A 19,600-nucleotide genomic window follows, 5' to 3' on the forward strand; every position below is an offset into this window, starting at 1 on the left:
TACTCGTCCTATTTCCAAACCTCAGCTAGCATAGAGCATTTGAAAATGTTTGCACATGAAGACCAGCGTAATTATTGCAGTGGGTGGCCGCTGTCATGAACACCTTTGCCCCCAAACTCGGAGTCTAGTTTGCTGGTTTCTAAATTCGAGAAAACGCCCCCATGAAGGTCTCGTCTGCCCGGGCAATGTGATTTTTCACTGGCGCTTTCATTTACCGTACCTACAAGGCATCCATGCCATTTTGACACCGAGCTTGACCAACTTCAAGCGAGAATGCAACGACGGATCAGGGGCATGCAGGCTTCATCTATATTGCATGTTGCAGATATTCTCACTCGGCGCGATTGGGCCCTGCAGTGAGGTACAAATGCAAAATGCAACCGTCGTGATCAATTAGCTAGAACTTCTAAAATTAATAAGAGCTAATTTATCACGCAGCATTGAAGTCACCTACCCCTCTTTGCCCTTTTCGCCCTCCTTTCCCTCTTTCCCCCTAGCATCAGCATCATTACGCATTAATTACCCCGTTTTTCTCGGGCGCGTATGCTCAAAGTAGTCATATTTACCTCGCACGGACCCGAAGATGGCTAAAAATAAAAGCCTCAGCGCTTAGACACTACCAATCACTGGTTTCTTCACCTTTGCGCCCGCAGTTCAAGCGGTCCGTCACATTATCGCGTCCTCTTATTCGTGGCTGGCTCCTTAATTCCTCGCCATACAGGCCAGCCTTAACTTGACCCAGGCAGGAATCCGTCGCTGGGCGACGCGCCCACACGTTCTACGCCAATGAACATGCGATCTCATGAGAACGATGGACTAGTGGTGCCCAATGCTGCAGTAGCTTCTGCACCAGATGACCATGGACAGGGATTAGTTCCTCAACTCCCCATTCCCCGCGGGTAGAACGCGCCCGATCGAGGTTATATAGTCCTTTGCCACGACCAAAGCCCTTGATCACGTCTCGCGTCCTTCATTTCGTCATCCTGGTTTTGGTGCTTTCTTGTCGCATGCTCTGGTAGCTGTGACTTCTTTTTATTCATTTTCATATCTCTTTTCATCGTCCCAACCGATCTCTACAGACACCGTTGACCGGTGTCGATGCAGTTTCCTAAGTGATACCCATAGAACATCAAACTCCGGTTTGGTTCCAAACCTACATTCGAGGAGAGAGGAGAGTGCAACATGACTGACACACTTCGCCTCTCGAATGCACGATGCCCACCCCTCCGGCAGGCCCGGGGGACGGTGCTTAATACCATAATGGAAGATACCCGCGAATCTCACTTCGCAAGCAAGGCCTCCAGTGCACCGCAGAGGCCCTTTGTGACTAGCCCCAAGTTGACGCTTAAGACCAGTGGGCTATCGGCGCCTACGAATGCCCGACTTGCCCGGCTAATGTCGCCTCTGTCTGCATGCACAACCTCGTCGTGTTCGGATACGGAGTGGCAGCAACAGATGCAGGGATTCGACGACCTCTACGATGCCACCGACGACGACAACTCGGCTGATGACGAAACCGAAATCAGTGATACGTGCTTTTCCGCGCCGGGGACCAGGCCTGGGAGCTTGGTGACACCGATCACAAGGAATTCGGTCACTTCAACGAGCAGTCGCGGTAGTCGCAAGCGCTTGCTGACTCTGGAAATCCCCTCACCTACGATATGGCCATCCATCAATGGAACCCACAAGAGTTCGCCCATTCCTCCGACTCCCCCGCCCAAGATTCCTGTTTCCCCTTTGGCGCTCTCGATGCTTGCTCGCTCGGTACCTGCTTCCCATGCTCCGCCCTCGCTCGATGGAAGTATATCCTCCGATCAGGAGTCTAATCTCAGCGCCTTCACTCCCGACACACATTCCCTTCCTGATACCAATTGGGACATGCCAAATATTCATGTGCGGCCTGATCTGGATGGAAGTCAAGATGGAGATCTAAGGAATGAAGACGGCAGTCATGATCTTCAGGAGGTACCGATTGCAATTGAGAGCTCACAGGATGATTGGCGCCATGTTCTTGGTCGATTTCCTCAAATTCCCAACACTCTTCAGGACCTGGAAGAGGTTTCTCGGGAACCGACCCCGTCAGATCAGGGCATTCACCTGCCCGATGGTGCACTGGCAATGTTACATCATATTCCTCTCAACGGTACTCCGGAGGCATGGTCTGAAACATCGGAAGGAAATGATGAGATGTGGCAGCTCCAAGCACCTTCGAGCCGCCCTCGCAGCGCAGATGGTGTCACTCCAGCATCAGAACTGTCCGGCTACAGCTTCAGTGAGCTGAGTATTCCATCGCCTGGTGGCTTTTTCGCTTCGCTCGCCCCTCGTGCTCGCCACACATGGTCAATTCCAAACCACAACCAGCCTCCATCATCAGCCGTTGCCGAGGGCTTCTACAATCTGCCATGGCGGCGGGAGGAAGGAGAAGTTGTTGAGCAGGTAATTGAGTGGCCTGAACGTCCTAAAGAAGATCCCATCACTGCTGTTCGGGATGATCATGGTCCTCCAACTGCCATTCGTCTTCCATGTGACACGCCCACTCGCCCAGTCGCTCATCAAGACAGCCCCATGAGTGCCACCTTTGAGGCAGTTCAAGAGATCACGGAGACTGGGAATGTGTACGAGTATGATGAGACGTACGACCATGAGCTCCAGGAGCGTGCTGCTGCCAGCCTTGATCGAACCAGTGTTTGGCTCAATGCTCAAGCATCATACCTTTCTGCCCTCAGTGAGACCAATCCCGTCAACGAGCTTGATTCCAACAAGGACTTCACGAGTATTGTCCTCGATGAATCTGTTGAACAGCAAGACATCGGTGCTAAGAAGGCTGTCCGATTTGTTGAAGGCGTCCCGGAGGCTATAAGCCCTAAGCCACCCGTTCTTGCTAGCAAGGATTCAATTTACTGGCGAGGCTTCCAGTCCCTTCGGCAACGATCTGAGAAGGGGGATGGCTTCCTGCACCGGAATATGCGCTTCGATGCAATCCAATCATTCCGACTGGGTTTGGTTGATATGCACATTAACTGCCTGATGGGCAAATATGAGCTCACTAGCCCAGTGCGGCCCGCATACAAGGGGCCATTCTCTCAATCACCGCGCAAGTCAATCATTACCTCCGTCCTTGCTGAGAAAGCACAGTTCTCCAAACTTGAGAAGGAACAGCTCGTTCTCGCCCAACTTTGTCAACCTATGTGGGCCATGGATGCTCTGCGATGTTTGAACGGTGGAAAGCTGCTCACCAGTCCTGCCCGAATGCAACTTGCGCGCACCAGGACACCTCTCCGTCCGGAAGAGCCACGACGCCGTACGGTCAGGATCTTGGACCTGAGTGGTCATGCTTCGTGCGAGTGGGCCTGGCAAGCCGCACTTGAGTTCCCAAATGCCACTGTTTACTCGGTTGTCACCAAGAACCGGACAATGAACAGTGGTATCAAGGGACCGCCCAACCACCGCGTGGTTTCCGTTGCAAATCTGTGGGAGTTGCCTTTCGGTAATTGCAAGTTCGATGTGATCAGCACACGCTCCATGCATGCTCTGTTGAAGACAGAAGCACCTGCTGGATGTGATCGGGATGAATATGACTTGGTTTTAAAGGAATGTCTCCGCTGCCTTCGACCGGGCGGCTTCCTTGAGTACATGGTCCTCGATGCTGAGGTTTCTCGTGCTGGTTCATATGCCTCAGCCTTATCGGTTGAGTTTGCTTTCAACCTGCGTACGCGCGGCTACGACGCCAGTGCCTCGAAGGGCTTCCTCTCTCGTCTACGAAAAAGCGGATACGTCGGCATCAAGCGTGCCTGGATGTTCCTGCCCATGGGCATGGAGCCCAGCGAGCCGCAGCCGCCGCGAGAGACACCTGCTCCTCGTGTACCAAGTCAAATTGAAGAGTACGAAGCTGTGCAAGGCCCTATTGGCAGCACGGGTGATATCGCCAGTATGACTGGTCTGCTTGGTGGATGGATGTGGGAGCAGTGGCTTGTCCAGTTCCGTTTGGAGATGGGTCGTGAGAGAGCCAAGTTGCTTGAGGGTCTCGGAGCATTGTTTGACGAGGGGCGGAAAAACGGAGCAGGCTGGACCTGCTTATCCGGGTGGGCGATGAAGCCGAAGCGCACCAAGACTGTCCAGCCCAATGGGTTAGGTATGATCTGAAGTGCAGTGATTTGTTTTTGATTAGGTACCTACCTCAGTTATTTGTGCCCAGGTGGCCATCCCCCTTAATGTAATGCGAGATGAGAGATGCCAATTGGGATTTCCAAGTGTAAACATAAAGTTGTGCAAGTAAGATGAAAATGGATCAGCATCAGTGTGCATGGATATATAATAATAAGCGTGAGAGTGTTCCACAAGTTACGACACGACTAGTCTGGGAGTTAAAAGAATAAGTAGTTGTCTTCAGATTCACTCCACCTAATATTAATAGATCTGGAATTCAATTGTTGCAGAGAATAGAGTCTTTTACCTGCATGTAGGTATGTGACTTCGAATATCGAAGGCGTATCAAAGGCTCGCGGCGGGTCACATGACCATAGCACTCCGCTGCTGCTCTCCACATCATCGCAAGGCGCATCTTCCTCGATTTTCGTCACTTCATGCCCTCTATTTAACCAGTCTGAGACAGTGGCTGACAAAACCTGACGCTATCCCACCTTAGCGCACCTTTTCATCTCCGACCGCCATTCACCTCTGCCTTGGGCTCGATCCATCATCATGCTTTTCTTCAGGTAAATCCGCGGCCCATTGCGCCAGTCGACTCCCACAATACGTGCTGACAATATCCATCTTACAGCTTCTTCAAGACCCTTACCAACCAGACCGTCACCATCGAGCTCAAAAATGACATCCGCGTCCGTGGTATTCTGAAGTCGGTTGACCAGTACCTCAACATCAAGCTCGACGACGTCGAGGTCTTGGACTTGGCACAGTACCCCCACCTGTCGTCGGTGAAGAACATGTTCATCCGTGGCAGTGTGGTCCGCTACGTGATGCTGCCGCGCTCGGAGGTTGACGTGGGGTTGCTTGAAGATGCTACACGGCGGGGTAAGTGATGCGCTCTGTTTTGTCCTGTGTATGGGCTTTCTGGGAAACCCAATGGCCAGTTTCAGCTGCCTGCCTCTAACGGCTTGCCATCGACTGCCGTTGGGTCGTCCTGTGTCTATTGCAAGCGTGCGCTAACATTCCATGTGTCTTACAGAGGCTGCCAACCAAGCCGGCAAGGCCCGCTAAATTGCCACGACTCTTACGCTATACATCGAACATCTATCAATTAATGCCGCTTGATTTCTTCCCACCATGCGATGCCCGGAGCGAGAGAATATGGGCAGATTGTGTGGCCATCAACTTGTGCGATAGTCACCGCAGCGGCAAAAGTGGGGAGGAGCTTGCGGCAGAACACTTACACCACGATCTCAGCACTGAAGCTCGCTTGAGATATTTCGCATTCCAAAGGAGCCTGTTATCAGAAGATTCTGGCTCTGCGAAAACTTTTGAAGTGTCACTCGCTGTGGCTCATTGACATGAATTGCCCATGATACCTTTTCAATACCCTTTTAATCAACTCCAGATTTGGCTCTGGCCCATTTTCTTCGCCATTTCGTAGATCGTAGACACTTGATCTGTATTAATCGTGGATTCAAGTTGGCACGTGACTTCGTGTCGCGCCGCCCGCGTCGACACGCCACTCAGGTTTCTCCCTTGTACGGGCGATGAACGGCGATCTGTACATACTCGACAAGACCTTGCTGGAGCAAATGCATTCCCGATAGCCTGTCCTCTTCTTTCCGAATACTGTCCAACCTGGTTTTTAGCCCTCTCACTTGCCGATCTCATTCCGTGGGCCATGGCGAGCTCAAACGCACGGAAGGCGTCGACGCCGTCCAAAGGCCCTTCTAGTGCTAAACCATCCTCAGCGAAGCGCAACAAGAGCATCTTGAGTTTTTTTCAGAAGTCGGATGGTCCGGCTGGTGCCACCTCATCCCAGTCTCGAATCACCCAATTCGTTACGTCTTCCCGCTCCCCGAGCAGCGGCCGAGGAACCCCGACTGGGAATGATTCGGCAAATGCACTGTTCTTGGAAGATAAGAAGGGACTAGCCAAGCTTGAGCAAGCCGCGACAAAGGCTGAGACAAACGGCCGATCTCGATCACGAACACCGGAAGATATTTGGGGCGACGACGGATTTTTGAAGGAAGACGACCAGCGATATAACGAGAATGGCTCTTCGTCGAAGCGCAGAAAAGTGGACTCGCCAACGGCACCGGTCAAGACCGAGGATGTGCCGAAGCCAACTACATTCTCAGCCCAAGTCCCAGCTGCAACCAGCGGGCCATTTATCGATGAATCGGATAGTGAGGATGATATGGAAGCATACCGCGAACTGGATGAAACGTCTCCCGTCCCTGCGACTACAATACATGGTCAACTATTCGCCCTTGATGACGACCCGGCCATGGACCCTCCTGCCGAACAACCGCCAGTGGTAAGAGAAGTCACGAGCCTTACCGATGATGATGAATTCGCAAATTTTGACTATCTTGAAGAGGACGAGCCAGTAGGAGAAGAGTTCCGAGAGCGGCCATGGGAAGATCAGGAGGGGCTACAACTTGACGACGATAACGATATCGACGATATGAACGGGACTGTTTCAACGACCGATGCCGGCATGACATGTCCAATATGCCAGGAAGCGCTGGCAGGACTCAACGAGACAGTGAGTTCTTCCATTATCACCAAGCATACCCTCGAACTAATTGGAAATAGGATGTCTCGGTTCATGTAAATGATTGTTTAGACGGCAAATCGAGTTCTACAAATACGCCCACGCCGGCGCCTAGATCGATCCCTTCGCCGAAGCCAGTCCCGGTGCCCCCGGATCCAAATAAAAGCATGACGCGAATTGAACGTGCTGCCATTGCCCGGCCTGCGCAGCGCGACCCATATACACAAAGTACCGCCAGTGCACGATCGGCTTTCTCGAAGTTAATGGCCGGAAATGCAGAGGATACTGCCTGGGCCGCAGCGGCTTCCAACGAGGTGTCTTCGCGTGGCAAACAGGCGTATCAAAGGACCTGCCCGTTCTACAAAATTATGCCCGGATTTTCAATATGCGTGGATGCTTTTCGTTTCGGGGCCGTGGAGGGATGCAACGCCTATTTTCTCAGCCACTTCCATAGCGATCATTACGTCGGATTGAGCAAGTCCTGGTGCCACGGACCTATTTACTGCAGCCGGCCGACGGGCAACCTTGTTCGACAGCAGCTCCGAGTCGACCCTAAATGGATTGTGGATCTGGATTTTGAAACCACTTTCGAGGTGCCGGACACCGGAGGAGTGCAGGTCACGATGATACATGCCAACCACTGCCCCGGAAGCTCTCTATTTCTCTTCGAAAAAAGCTTCGGAGATGGACCGAATGCTCGACGACAACGGATCCTCCACTGCGGCGATTTTCGTGCCTCTCCGGCACAGATTGAGCATCCACTGCTCCGGCCTGACCCCATTAACCCGGCGACAGGTCAGCCGCGACAGCAACGTATCGACCAGTGCTACCTCGATACCACCTATCTCAACCCGAAGTACGCGTTTCCCAACCAGGAGGACGTGATTACGGCTTGCTCAGAGCTCTGTGTCCGCCTCAATCAGGAGGCTGGAGTGGTGCTCGACTCGGGGAGCAATGGGACGGGCGTTCTCATGAATAAGTTCCTGTCATCTGTGACTGGCAATGGCCGGACCAAGGAGCAGCTGTCGAAGAACAACGGTCGCCTGCTCGTGGTCATCGGCACCTACAGCATCGGCAAAGAGCGAATTTGCCTCGGCATTGCGCGTGCTCTGGGGTCGAAGATCTTCGCCACACCACAGAAGCAGCGAATATGCAAGTGTCTAGAGGACCCGGAGCTTTCATCGCTTTTGACCAGTGACCCTAAGGAAGCGCAGGTGCATATGCAGACGCTGTTTGAGATTCGGGCCGACACTTTGGCAGATTACCTGGACCCGCTAAAACCGCACTTCTCTCGGGTAGTCGGCTTTCGCCCCACGGGATGGTCGTACCGGCCCCCTGCTGGCCGAATGTTGCAAAACCCTCCGGTGCCCACGGTGCTGCGTGGCGAACATTGGAGAACGCCGTTTACGGCACAGGACTTGACCCCGCAACGCGGAAGCACGCGGGAGAGCGCGTGCTTCGGGGTACCGTACAGCGAACACAGTTCATTTCGGGAACTCACTATGTTCTGTTGTGCGCTACGGATTGGGCGGGTAATTCCTACGGTGAATGTGGGCAGTGCGAAGAGCCGTGAGAACATGAAGGCGTGGATCGATCGGTGGGAGGCGGAAAAGAAGCGCAACGGGTTGTTTCCCGTGGCGGAGTGGTGAGTCCGAGGGCTATATACTGGGAGTATGATGTACATAGCATACAACATATAGCATATAGCATATAGCATATAGCATAGCATAGCATAACAGAACATGGCATAACACAGCATCGCATCTACCTCAAGACCAGACCCTGTCCAAGTAGGTACCAAGTACCAAGTACCAGTATAATCACCTGACCCGATGCTAAGGTTTGCCCCGCAGTCATCAGCCACTCCCAAAAACTGCCAAAGGTCTGAATCAATCAGAACCCCCGGGCGTCAGCCGAAGATCAATTGGCCTAATGTGGACTCGCTGATTGGGAATAACCGAGTTCGGTCGCCAACTACGGCACTCCGCTCCCCGCAGATCCACTGGCGGCGCATCCCCAGATACCGGTTTCACTCCCGTTCACCGGTTAGACCTCGGGGATCGTCTGGTAAGCCTGGGAGAGCCTCGTGTTGTCTCCTACCATAAATATCCAATACTCTTCCTCTTCGATCATAGATATTACCTTCGACTTTGACTCTGACTCGGACTCGGACTCGGACTCGGACTCGGACTGCAACTACGCTACGACTACGACATTTAACCTCGACTATCCTTTCGGAACTGGTGTCGACGTCTAAGACCAATTCATCCCCACCTTTTCGGGGATCGACCCTGCATTACCTCATTCCGTCTCTCTTTATTTTTCTTTAATTTTTTTTTTGGCTCCGTCTCCAACTGCTGGACTTGGACGCCAGTCCCCTTTTGCAATGTTGCTCTCTCTCGAAAACGCGCCATATATCGTCGTGGGCTTGGCCCTCGCCTATTTCTTGGGTCCTTACTTCCAGCGCTGGCGTCTGCACGATATCCCGAGTCCCAGCTTTGCCGCGTTCACCAACTTCTGGCTGTTGCTTCAGACTCGCCAGGGTAAGCGCTTCTTGTCGGTCGATGCTGCCCACAAGAAGTATGGCAAGCTCGTCCGCATTTCTCCCAAACAAGTCTCCATCGCCGACGATGCAGCCGTGCCGCTCATCTACGGACACGGCAATGGCTTCCTGAAAGCGTATGTCATGCTCTTGGTCCTTATACTTCATTTCTGTCCAATACTCATCTATCGCTCTCTAGTGACTTCTATGATGCCTTTGTCTCCATCCGCCGTGGTCTCTTCAACACCCGCGACCGTATCGAGCACACCCGCAAGCGTAAGACGGTCTCCCACACCTTTAGTGCCAAGTCCATCGGCCAGTTCGAACAGTACATCCACCACAACATTGAAGAGTTCGTCAAGCAGTGGACCAAGCTCGCCGAGCTGCAGGGCAACCCCAAGACCGGCTATGCCAGCTTGGATGCTCTGAATTGGTTCAACTACCTGGCCTTTGACATCATCGGTGACCTCGCTTTTGGTGCTCCCTTCGGTATGCTCGAGAAGGGCAAGGATATTGCCGAGGTCCGCAAGAACCCCAACGATCCCCCCAAGTATGTCGCTGCTGTCGAGGTTCTCAACCGTCGTGGTGAGGTCTCCGCCACTCTGGGCTGTATGCCGTCTTTGATCCCCTTCGCCAAGTACATCCCCGACCGTTTCTTCAGCGAGGGTCTCCAGGCCGTTTCTGACTTGGCCGGTATCGCTATCGCTCGTGTCAGTGAGCGTACCAAGCCCGAGGTCATGGCCAACAACACCCGTGTCGACCTGCTCGCCCGTCTGATGGAGGGTAAGGACCACACAGGCAACCCTCTCGGCCGTGAGGAATTGACCGCCGAGGCCCTCACTCAGCTCATCGCTGGCTCCGACACCACCTCCAACACCGCCTGTGCCATCCTCTACTGGTGCCAGCGCACCCCCGGTGTTATCGAAAAGCTGCACAAAACCCTTGATGAGGCCATTCCTAAGGACATCGAGGTCCCCACTCATGCCATGGTCAAGGATATCGACTACCTGCAGTGGGTGATTTGGGAAACCATGCGTATCCACAGCACCTCCGCCATGGGTCTTCCCCGTGAGATCCCTGCCGGCGCCCCTCCCGTCGAGATTTGTGGTCACATTTTTGGCCCCGGTGACGTCCTCTCCGTGCCCACCTACACTGTCCACCGCTCCAAGGAGATCTGGGGTCCTGATGCCGAGGAATTTGTGCCCGAGCGCTGGAGCCCCGACCGTCTTACCCCGCGCCAAAAGGCCGCCTTCATTCCTTTCAGCCATGGCCCTCGTGCATGCGTTGGCCGCAATGTCGCTGAGATGGAACTTCTCGTCATGGGCGCTACTGTTTTCCGCCTCTTCGAGTTCCAGATCGAGCAGAAGGGTCCCATGGAGACCCGTGAGGGTTTCCTGCGCAAGCCCCTTGGTCTCGATGTTGGCATGCGCCGTCGCACCAACCGTAACTAAAGCATTGATGTTGACATGATGATGTACGTTTGCGATTGGGTTAAGCTAAAGGGCTTTAGAATCTGTTGATTCGGGGCTTTGGATAACCATGTGCAATGATTCGATGTGAAAGTGGATTGCAAAGATAGTTGCAGCCACTGATGATTCATGTTTACTGAATATCCGCGTCAGCTTTGTGAAACTTGAAAATTGGTGATGACTTGACCATGTATATATGATACTACAAAATTTCTTATACTTCACGATCCATTCTAGTAGCCAGCTGTAGTACCTCAGGTACAGCCCGACCGAGAAGATTCAAGCGAACCTGACTTAATATCACCCCGGACGAAACCGAAGTCATTTAGAAGCGTGCCTTGATAAAGGAACAGAAACATATCTAGAAAGAGCCCCTAAAAGAGCTTTTGAAAGACGCTTAAACGATTTTTGAGGATGACACGAAGCATCAAGTGTGTAGACTGCTTGAGATTATCTCCTTGGCTGGGCTGTAGAGCCACCCTCTCCTCTCCGCAGCTTTTCCTCCAGCTTCTCCCTATAAGTATACTGTCGAATGCACGGATCATCACACCGAAGAGAGTGAAATATGATTTGGTTCGCGCCCAATGGACATAAAACGGGGGGTTTTCACGGGGCAAGACGGGACCATAGAAATACCACTCAGATGCTGCGGAGTTTGTAGGACTGAAAAAAGCAAGATCGATTCAGCTGTGGAGAAAAGAACCGTTTCCTGAGGAGTTTCAGAAATCTCCGGTGTGCGAGCCTCATAGGTTCTATAGTCATAATGGAATGTTTCTGGCGTATATGAAGTAGACATCTTCGTTCCTCCAGGAATTCCATAGGGCAGACAGCGCATTTTCATAGCGCGGTCCCAAGAGGTAGATTGGCTCTGTATAACGGTGACAGTTCTTCCCCAAAAATGTGCCCGACCTTAATCCTTGTCGATGCTGAGTGCATCACAACTAGGGCATTTCCAATTCTTATACAACCGTCTAAGAACAGGAGGCGTATGCAATGTTTTCTTCATAGATATAGAGATAGAGGAGGCATCTACCCAATTCACTACAGTTCTCACCAAATTCCTTGATTCATGTTACAGATGTTACAGCTTTAATTGTAATACGCAGCGCCTCATTCAGAGCAACCTCCGCCCGCCCCTTGCAGAACCTGGGAGTGGTTGTATGTGTTCTCATAGCTGGTGATGCCCAGTCTGCAAAGCCAGACTGCCATTGAGCCATCCCCATTTCAGTATATACTTAGTGGGCTATTTTGTCTCTATCACAAGACAGTAGGTGTGAATGACGGCGGCTGCTAGGCGAAAGAAAGCTCTACCATAATGCTTCTACGATACGCAACTGGATTATTACATTCAACGAGATGATCGGAAAGATACCCCTATTTAGCGGGGACAAAAGCGAAAAGGACAAGGCCGATTGCCCTGGTCCGCCAATTCCACTAGATGCCATCTCCGGAAACGGGCCGGTCCCGGCGTCTGCTAGTGAGCCCCCGTGAAGATATTTCTTGACGTCGCCATCTTTCTTTTTATCCATGCGCTCTATCTCTGATACACAGTAGGCTCTCTTGCATCAATCCAAATTATGGCTGTTGTCCTCAATTACCTCCAGTTCCTTCTTGGACGGACGCTCTATCCCTTCCGCGGCCATGACGCCGGTCAGATCATCTACACACCCGCTTTTAAGAGCGTTTCGAAACCCAATATGACACTTGAGAGCCCTGAATGTGGCCCTTCAGGCTCGAGTCTACTTCTTCGCCACACAAATCTGGCCGAAGATGGGCGCGGTTGTCTACCCGAGTTGCGCTGGACCCCTCCGCAATGCGAACAGCCCGTGCAGGAGTACGTGTTGATCTGTGAAGACATCGATCTTCCAGTCCCATTCCTTGTCATTTATCATGGCATGCAATGGGGGATTCCTTCATCCGCCACAAAAGCCTCTCCAGCTGATGTCAAGCCATCGGAAACCGACCCGAAGTCCAACATGACTGAAGCGGGCTGGCGGTATGTGCCCAACCTTATGGGGACTTCTTACATCGGTGCTGGTCCTCCATTAGGGCACGGAAGTCACCGGTATGTTTACACAATCATTGCTCTTAGCGAGCCTCTTCAGTTCGAGCGTCCCGAGAAGGCCTCCAAAAAGGACATTCAAAACGCCATGGTCGGGAAAATTGTTGGCTGGGGCCAATGGGTTGGAGTCTTTCAACGTCCCTGGCCTAACTAGGTATACAAGAAAAGGAGCCTCACCTTCAAGCCCGTCGAACAGAGTCAGGCGTATGGAAGTGATTGAAGAAGGGAGATGTGATGTTTATCAACAGGCATTGCGTGGCTTTCCCTCACATTTGAGCCCACTTTCTTACGCGTTACTATGATATCCAAGGATGAAACTTTCCATTCATAATCTGTCTCATCCTTTTCTTATGATCACATTAGAAACTCTATTAAGCATAATGATGATTTAGCATTCGACTAGTAACCTGTTATTGAGAGTAAAAATACTGGACTAGCCCGCAGGCAAGGGCAAAACTCAGGTGAGAAGAAAGTTGAGAAGAGCAAAAACCAGAGACGAACACTTGTGGTTATTTACAACACGGCCAAAAGAGAGCCAGTCATTCAGCCTGTTTACATAAACCACGTAAACCAGTTATGGTAACGGCGCTGTGTTGCACTCGCCTTCAATGATCTGCATCAGCACCGCCAGCCGACTGATGATAGACTCCATCGATGATTCACAAGCTCGAATACTTGCTATGCCATTTCGATGGGTATGTGAATTATCCAGCATCGCTGATAGAAGTCCCTTGAGATCCTCCATCAACTCCACCAGTTTCATCAAACTTCGCCCAAGCAATGTTCGGACTAGTAGTCGGGTTTCATCTTCATCGAGCTCAGTTTGTCCCAGGATGACTTTACTTCGAATACAAATGAACGATGATGCAGTTTGATCGACGGCCAGCATGGCTGAGTCGAAGAAGCCGGGCTGAGTGGAGATGTCGTATGCCGAGCAAAGAGCTTCGAAGAGAGGAAGGCATTGCTCCGACAGCGCCGGCAGAGTCCCGATCGACGTTTGGGGCGTCTTTGCGCAGTCTTTGCATTCAATCATATTTTTACCCTGACCACATACTCGATGGATTAGGTCTAGTGCGGTCTCGACATGCACCACCGCGTGAACATTCTGCAGTTCTGACAGTATCTGCAGAGTCTCGATCGAACAATGACAAGGCACTTCAATATTCATGACTGCTTTTGAATGGTATAGGGTGGAAAGAGAAACCCCTAGCGTTCTCTTGAGTGGGTCAAGTAACTGGCGCCTGGCCAACTTATTTCGCAGGTAGGTAATTTCACTTTCACTGTGCTACAGTGTCTAGTCCTAGAGTTACAAGCCTGGGCGGGCAAGATGATCTACAACAAGCTGCACCATGACTGTCAGCAGTGGGATCGAGCTTGGTCCCATGATAGATCAACATGATAAGCTGCAATATTTGTCTAGTTTGGCGCCATCATAATGCCAAAAACAATGCCTTCAGCTCGTAGACAACAGATGCGGTCACACCATGGCCCCTTGAGCCGAGGTATTTCTAGGTATCTTATGCACGCACTGGCGACCAATACTTCTCTCTGAGTACTGATATCCTCGGATGACCCATTCAGATACTCAATTCGTTATGAAACTAGAGTTGTCTCTAGTGACGTATCTTCACTGAACTTTCACGGTTGTCTGACCTAGCCACAGGCTTCTTTCTTGGAAACTGCAGATTATACACAGTCACATGCCACCTAAATTTACTTTTTGACCTAACAATAGGGTTCGGCAAAAAGTGATCATGTTCGAAACTGAAATTGCATACTCCTACTGGTCATCAACCCACGGCCATCTTGACCTTCATGATAATAAGCTGCAGACGCTTGTCCGTTTCCATGATCATCAAAAATCTACCCCGGGACATCACCGATGTTACTTGTTCTTGCATACACGCACAGATGCGCCGTATCATTATAATAAGCATCGAGAGTCTCGCGTGCAATATTTGTCGAATGAAACACGTTTTATCATCCGTCGGGACTCGAAACCCTCCGACTAGCAGTGGACAAGCATCTATGAGGGATTTTAAGCCCCAGCCGACATCGATGTGGGCTTTATGTCCGTCCTCAACTGGTACGGCCGATACCCCTTCTTCTGAACGCGGTTTGTATAAGGTGGCAGCTGCATCAAATGATGTGAGAAGGCTGTCGATGGTGACGATTATCACCATAAGGAAGTTGGCTTGGACTTCGGACTGTGAGCACAATTTACATTGAAGAATGGCCTCAGTCTGCAACAATAACTCTTTCTGGCAGGCTAGAATACTATCAATACTTGATATACCTCGCCAGTCGACCTTGATGCCTGATCTGAGGAGCTCGCCTATTGTTTGCTTGTAGCAACTGCAAGCGAGGTATTGTGATCCTTCAAGATAATCAGGAGGCCCTGGTGATAGCCTTTCACTGTCATGACTTGGCCTCGGAGATTCAAACAGATGATAATCAATCGCAGGGTCAATTGGAAAACTCGTAGACGGCGCCCTGTTGATAGACCAAGAGTCCGATAATACACACCCGTCGAGTGCAGTATTCGAGCCATGTATCCAGGAACCGGTACTGGGCTCTAATATGAAGGGAGATTCCAGTTGCTCATCTGGTACTGAATGTTGAAAGGAGTTGAATTCTCTGTCGAGAATTCCATGCACCATAATCGGATCTAAACCCATCGGAGAGGACGTCAGAAAAACATCAGTTGTCTGGTCCATGGCTGGGTCTGTCTGCCCGGTGAATTCTGAAAAGCTATCAATTATGTCCACCGAGTCCATTTCGCAAAGGTTTTCAGGTGCTAAATTGCACGCACTCCAACTCATACGTGTAGACATCAGTTCCTGAAGCCATGTTTCAGACATAAATTCAAGTTGCAGTGCTGACAATGATTAAGCATCCCATTTTATCTTTTCATCGATGGCAATGGACTCACCAGAAAAATCCTCGTTTTTCTTAGAATCAGTGGGTGACTGGAACTTATCATCCGCTGGCTTGACCCGAGCCTTTCCTACATAAGGACGTATTCCCAATGCTGCAGCTTGTTTATGGCCCTTTTTTCTTGTAGAAATCCTCGCTGTTTTTGTGTGCTCTTGCTGGTGGGCTATACCTGGGCTTGGGCTGTTGCCCTGGCCATCCAGCCTACTTCGGGGAGGTTTTTCCTTAGCTGGCCGCCCCAGTCGTCGGGAAACACTGTAGATACAATCAATTTTGTGCTTTTGACAGCGACGACAGAAAGGTTTCTCGTGGCTGCAGCGGATCTTCGCTTGCTGGCAGGCATTACATGTCGAGCGCACCTTGACACTCTTGGGAAGTTTCTCGGCAGTTGATTTGAACGACTTTGACATGCTCGTCGAGCTTGTGAGAAAGTATCTTTGGAAGACAGTATTGATATTCAGGAAGGACTCGAAATATCTCAATTTGGTCGATGCAGGTATGCTGAGTATTTGCATGTGTCCCCTAGACTAACAAGCATTGCCTGTTTATCTAACTCCACTCTTCGGCTTCACCCTAAATGCCAATCATCATGTTTGTGAATGTTGCCGTCACTGGTGATTTTTGCAAAAGCTTCACCGCCACTACTTAGGCTTGCAGATAGTGAAAGTTACATCCGAAGGCCCCTACCTGAGAATTGGATTCGTCCTACCCAACCGAAACAAACGCCATGCAGGCTATTTATCTCTTTGAACCATGGCAGTGGAGATCTTCTATTACTGGTTGATTAGATGGAAATACAAAAGTACCTTTTCCAATGCGTTCTTTGTCGACTAGAGGGGGTTATGCAACGGTACGGTATTGCAATTTCATTGAAGCTTCTATATAGATATCCTCGGCTAACTTTAGAACAATGTGAATTAAATTAAATCATTTTACTCTGTGTTCATGTGCCTTTTTGTAAGGCAACGAATCATTGTTATGTTACGCTTTGTTCAGCTTGCTGATCTCAAGGGCCTTCTTTATTATGCGCGTTACAAAAGATTGGAGTGGATATCCATTTTGTTATTTCCCTCTTCAGAAGCTGCGGCCACAATATGGGCTAATTTGACTGTCAAGTACTGTTGAAACTGCTCAATACAACTAGAACCAAATGAATACCACACCCAAGGCTGTACCCCCCGGAGTACCCCAATAGTGGCCAGGTACGGAGAGACGGATTACTAGCACTGGCAGATCGCTCTTTGAGCTTCGGCAAACAAAGCCTTGGTATCGCCTTGGCTCATGATGATTGGAAACTTCCGGTTCTTCGCAATAGTTCTTGTTAGGACAATGAACGGTAGTACCATTGTTCCCTAGTTAACACCGACCTGTGCCTCGGCTCCCCAGAATTTCGCATCTGTGTCATCATTGGAGTTTAGCTCATGATCCGGTAGGATCAGTGTCACAAGTTAAAGATCGAAAAGATGGGGTGGTCACACTCGGAGGCGACCTCACCCCCCTTCGAGGCATTCGGCCGGCCGAAGAAGTAATTGATTGCGACATGCGGGTCTAATAAGGCGGCTTGCATGAAGCCTTTAATATCGTACCCACTTCTAGACTCCATTGTTTTCGGATGAATATGTTCAAGGCATTTGAGGAACTGATATGTAGATGGCTGGTGGAAAAAAAGAAAAGTGTAACGGTGATGAGAGAGAGGTGGAGCTTGGGGTGCAAATATGGGGCAGAAATGACCGGTATATGGACTGGATCCGGTTCAAGGAGGAAAGGTGAATCGATTGCATTGCAATCAAAGATGAGGTCTGGCTGATACCAATGCAAAACCACACATTGTATGCCTGTTCCAGGGATCTGTACATCTAGATCAAGCATCAAAACTAGATAACATTTTTGACAATGCAGACCGTCCTTTGATATGTCTGGCGGTATCTTACATTAACTCGATAGGTGGCACTCATCGAAGTGTGCCGAGATCGCTACGATGATAACGGTATCCCAGCTTGCGCTCGACGCCAATCCCAGCCCTTGAGATACACAAGCAATAGCAAAGGACAAGTGGTCAACAGAAGACCAGACACGGCATAATATGTCCCTCTCACCCCGATAATTTTAATTAAAGAATTGATCGCCGCTGCTGCACCTGTTCCATGGGAGCAGCGTACAAGTTTATTGGCGGCCATGGCTGTGGCCGGGGTGGTGTAGTACAAGCCTACGATCAACACGTTCATGACACTGTACGCGGCGGTAATACAGCAGCATATCACAAAAATCATCAGAAGGGCTGCCCAAAGTGGCGCTTTATGGGCCACTAGGAATCCATAAAGTGCAATAGAAATGGCTGCGAGCACCTATCGTGATTTGAGTACCAAGCCACAGATTCATGGTGAGGAGAGACTTTCTCAGAAAATCACGAGTCACTTGTGAACATGGGCAGCCCGACCTGAAGTCTTGCTCTCTCGATTGGAAACGTGAGCACGTCCTATTTCCGAGTCTAATCTAGCGATTGATTTGCTTGTAAGCGAGTTCTTCTATAATTCCAGTCAACCAGAATTCCATTGGCGGTTGCGCTGAGAAATGAGCCCAGTCCTGCTGGTAAGAAACAGAGTCCAATTCCCTGGTCACTAAGGCCATAGAGGGTTTCAAATTGTGCAGAAATTCCTGCAGTGACTGCGTAGTAGCTACCAAAAGCTATGCCGTTGGCTAAGATAATCAAGCCAATGGGTCGCTGAAACAAGAGGCTCAGCGATACCGGCCCGTTTAGCATTCTGGGAGGTTGTGCCGGAACATGAATCAAAGAAACCTCAGGATCTGTCTCGGAACCCTGCTTCGGCTTTTGAAAGCAGCTGCGAAGTGAGGGATTCCACCCTCGAGGTTGAATTGACCCGTTGCCCACAATAGCGCGGCAAGTTTCGGGAAAGAAAAGCAGCAGCGGAATAAACACTGCACTCGCCAGCAGAGCCAGGAACCAGAATATAGACCGCCGGCCCCAGTGCGGGCTCAATAGCCTGCCAGCAACTGGGCCTAAATACGGCCCGAGAATATTTCACAGTGAGGCCATTTCCATGTATGCGCCTCGCTCGGCAGAGGTGATGACATCAGCTACGACAGCGGATGCCAATGCAACAGTGCCACTACTGCCACAACTTTGGACTGCACGAAGAATCAGCAAGGCTGGAAAAGAATGTTGGATCGCAAGGGCCATGTTCCCGGCGATGTAGATTACAAAACAACAGATGTACGCTGATCGACGTCCAGATTGATCGGCGCGACTACCTATGAACGTGGGTGCAATGGCTTGGCCTATCTTTTGGAATGAACAAGACCGATCAAAAGTCTGGACAAAGCTTCATAGAGCAACATGCCATGTACGGGGTAATGGTTAGGCTGATTTGCGACGGGCTCACTTGCAGGTCTTTGGCGATAGAATTGAGAGCCGGGTAGTATACATTTGCTGACAGTGGAGAGAGCGAAGATGTGAGAGCTGCGGTCAAGATGATGAGTCGCTTCTGGGTTTTGGAGAATACAGAATATGGAGCAGTCGACACCAGTAGGGGAGTTGCCTCTGCTGGCTCGTTGTTCTGGTGTGCGTGTGAGTTGTCATTCATCTTGTTATGTTTCAGCTCACGAGAGTGATTTGACGTCAGCCTGGGAGTAAAACATGAGTGAAAGGAAGCAGAGAAACTGGCTAAATTATTCATATCCAAGCGCGAGGGCTTCTATTAGTGGTCCTTGGCTAGCACACCCTCTTAGGCTCCCTTTGCGGAGTTCTTCCTGCATATTTCGGTGTCCCATCGCATGCTGCCCACAGCTCAAAACCTAGAAATAACCTCTCTGGCAGCCGACATAGGTCCGGTATAGATATGAGACGGTCGAAAAAGTTTCCCGCG

At 50.7% G+C, this 19,600-nt stretch overlaps 7 protein-coding genes across 7 annotated transcripts; 5 read left to right on the forward strand and 2 right to left on the reverse strand.

Annotated features, from left to right (window-relative positions):
• Positions 1–1,260: 1,260 nt before the first annotated feature.
• On the forward strand, positions 1,261–4,143 carry N7443_003362 (uncharacterized protein; the record flags this gene model as incomplete). The annotated part of the gene is made up of 1 exon (XM_056883418.1): positions 1,261–4,143. One exon carries the CDS (start codon positions 1,261–1,263, stop codon positions 4,141–4,143), a length of 2,883 nt encoding a protein of 960 aa, XP_056745259.1.
• A 558-nt stretch (positions 4,144–4,701) lies between these two features.
• On the forward strand, positions 4,702–5,039 carry N7443_003363 (Sm-like protein LSM2; the record flags this gene model as incomplete). The annotated part of the gene is made up of 2 exons (XM_056883419.1): positions 4,702–4,715; positions 4,781–5,039. The coding sequence occupies 2 exons, from the start codon at positions 4,702–4,704 to the stop codon at positions 5,037–5,039; spliced, it is 273 nt and encodes a 90-aa protein (XP_056745260.1).
• A 791-nt stretch (positions 5,040–5,830) lies between these two features.
• On the forward strand, positions 5,831–8,358 carry N7443_003364 (DNA cross-link repair protein PSO2; the record flags this gene model as incomplete). The annotated part of the gene is made up of 2 exons (XM_056883420.1): positions 5,831–6,700; positions 6,751–8,358. The coding sequence occupies 2 exons, from the start codon at positions 5,831–5,833 to the stop codon at positions 8,356–8,358; spliced, it is 2,478 nt and encodes an 825-aa protein (XP_056745261.1).
• Positions 8,359–9,095: 737 nt separating this feature from the next.
• On the forward strand, positions 9,096–10,702 carry N7443_003365 (cytochrome P450; the record flags this gene model as incomplete). The annotated part of the gene is made up of 2 exons (XM_056883421.1): positions 9,096–9,388; positions 9,451–10,702. The coding sequence occupies 2 exons, from the start codon at positions 9,096–9,098 to the stop codon at positions 10,700–10,702; spliced, it is 1,545 nt and encodes a 514-aa protein (XP_056745262.1).
• Positions 10,703–12,297: 1,595 nt separating this feature from the next.
• Positions 12,298–12,936, forward strand: N7443_003366 (YbhB/YbcL family Raf kinase inhibitor-like protein; the record flags this gene model as incomplete). Its single annotated transcript, XM_056883422.1, has 1 exon — positions 12,298–12,936. One exon carries the CDS (start codon positions 12,298–12,300, stop codon positions 12,934–12,936), a length of 639 nt encoding a protein of 212 aa, XP_056745263.1.
• A 420-nt stretch (positions 12,937–13,356) lies between these two features.
• Positions 13,357–13,950, reverse strand: N7443_003367 (U6 snRNA-associated Sm-like protein LSm2; the record flags this gene model as incomplete). The annotated part of the gene is made up of 1 exon (XM_056883423.1): positions 13,357–13,950. One exon carries the CDS (start codon positions 13,948–13,950, stop codon positions 13,357–13,359), a length of 594 nt encoding a protein of 197 aa, XP_056745264.1.
• A 3,739-nt stretch (positions 13,951–17,689) lies between these two features.
• On the reverse strand, positions 17,690–19,318 carry N7443_003368 (uncharacterized protein; the record flags this gene model as incomplete). Its single annotated transcript, XM_056883424.1, is given in 5 exon segments — positions 17,690–18,061; positions 18,140–18,241; positions 18,259–18,718; positions 18,761–19,013; positions 19,072–19,318. The coding sequence occupies 5 exon segments, from the start codon at positions 19,316–19,318 to the stop codon at positions 17,690–17,692; spliced, it is 1,434 nt and encodes a 477-aa protein (XP_056745265.1).
• Between the last annotated feature and the right edge of the window lie 282 nt (positions 19,319–19,600).

Source organism: Penicillium atrosanguineum (genome assembly GCF_028827265.1).
Source record: "Penicillium atrosanguineum strain IBT 20685 chromosome Unknown utg000002l_segment0_segment0, whole genome shotgun sequence".
Classification (NCBI taxonomy): domain Eukaryota; kingdom Fungi; phylum Ascomycota; class Eurotiomycetes; order Eurotiales; family Aspergillaceae; genus Penicillium; species Penicillium atrosanguineum.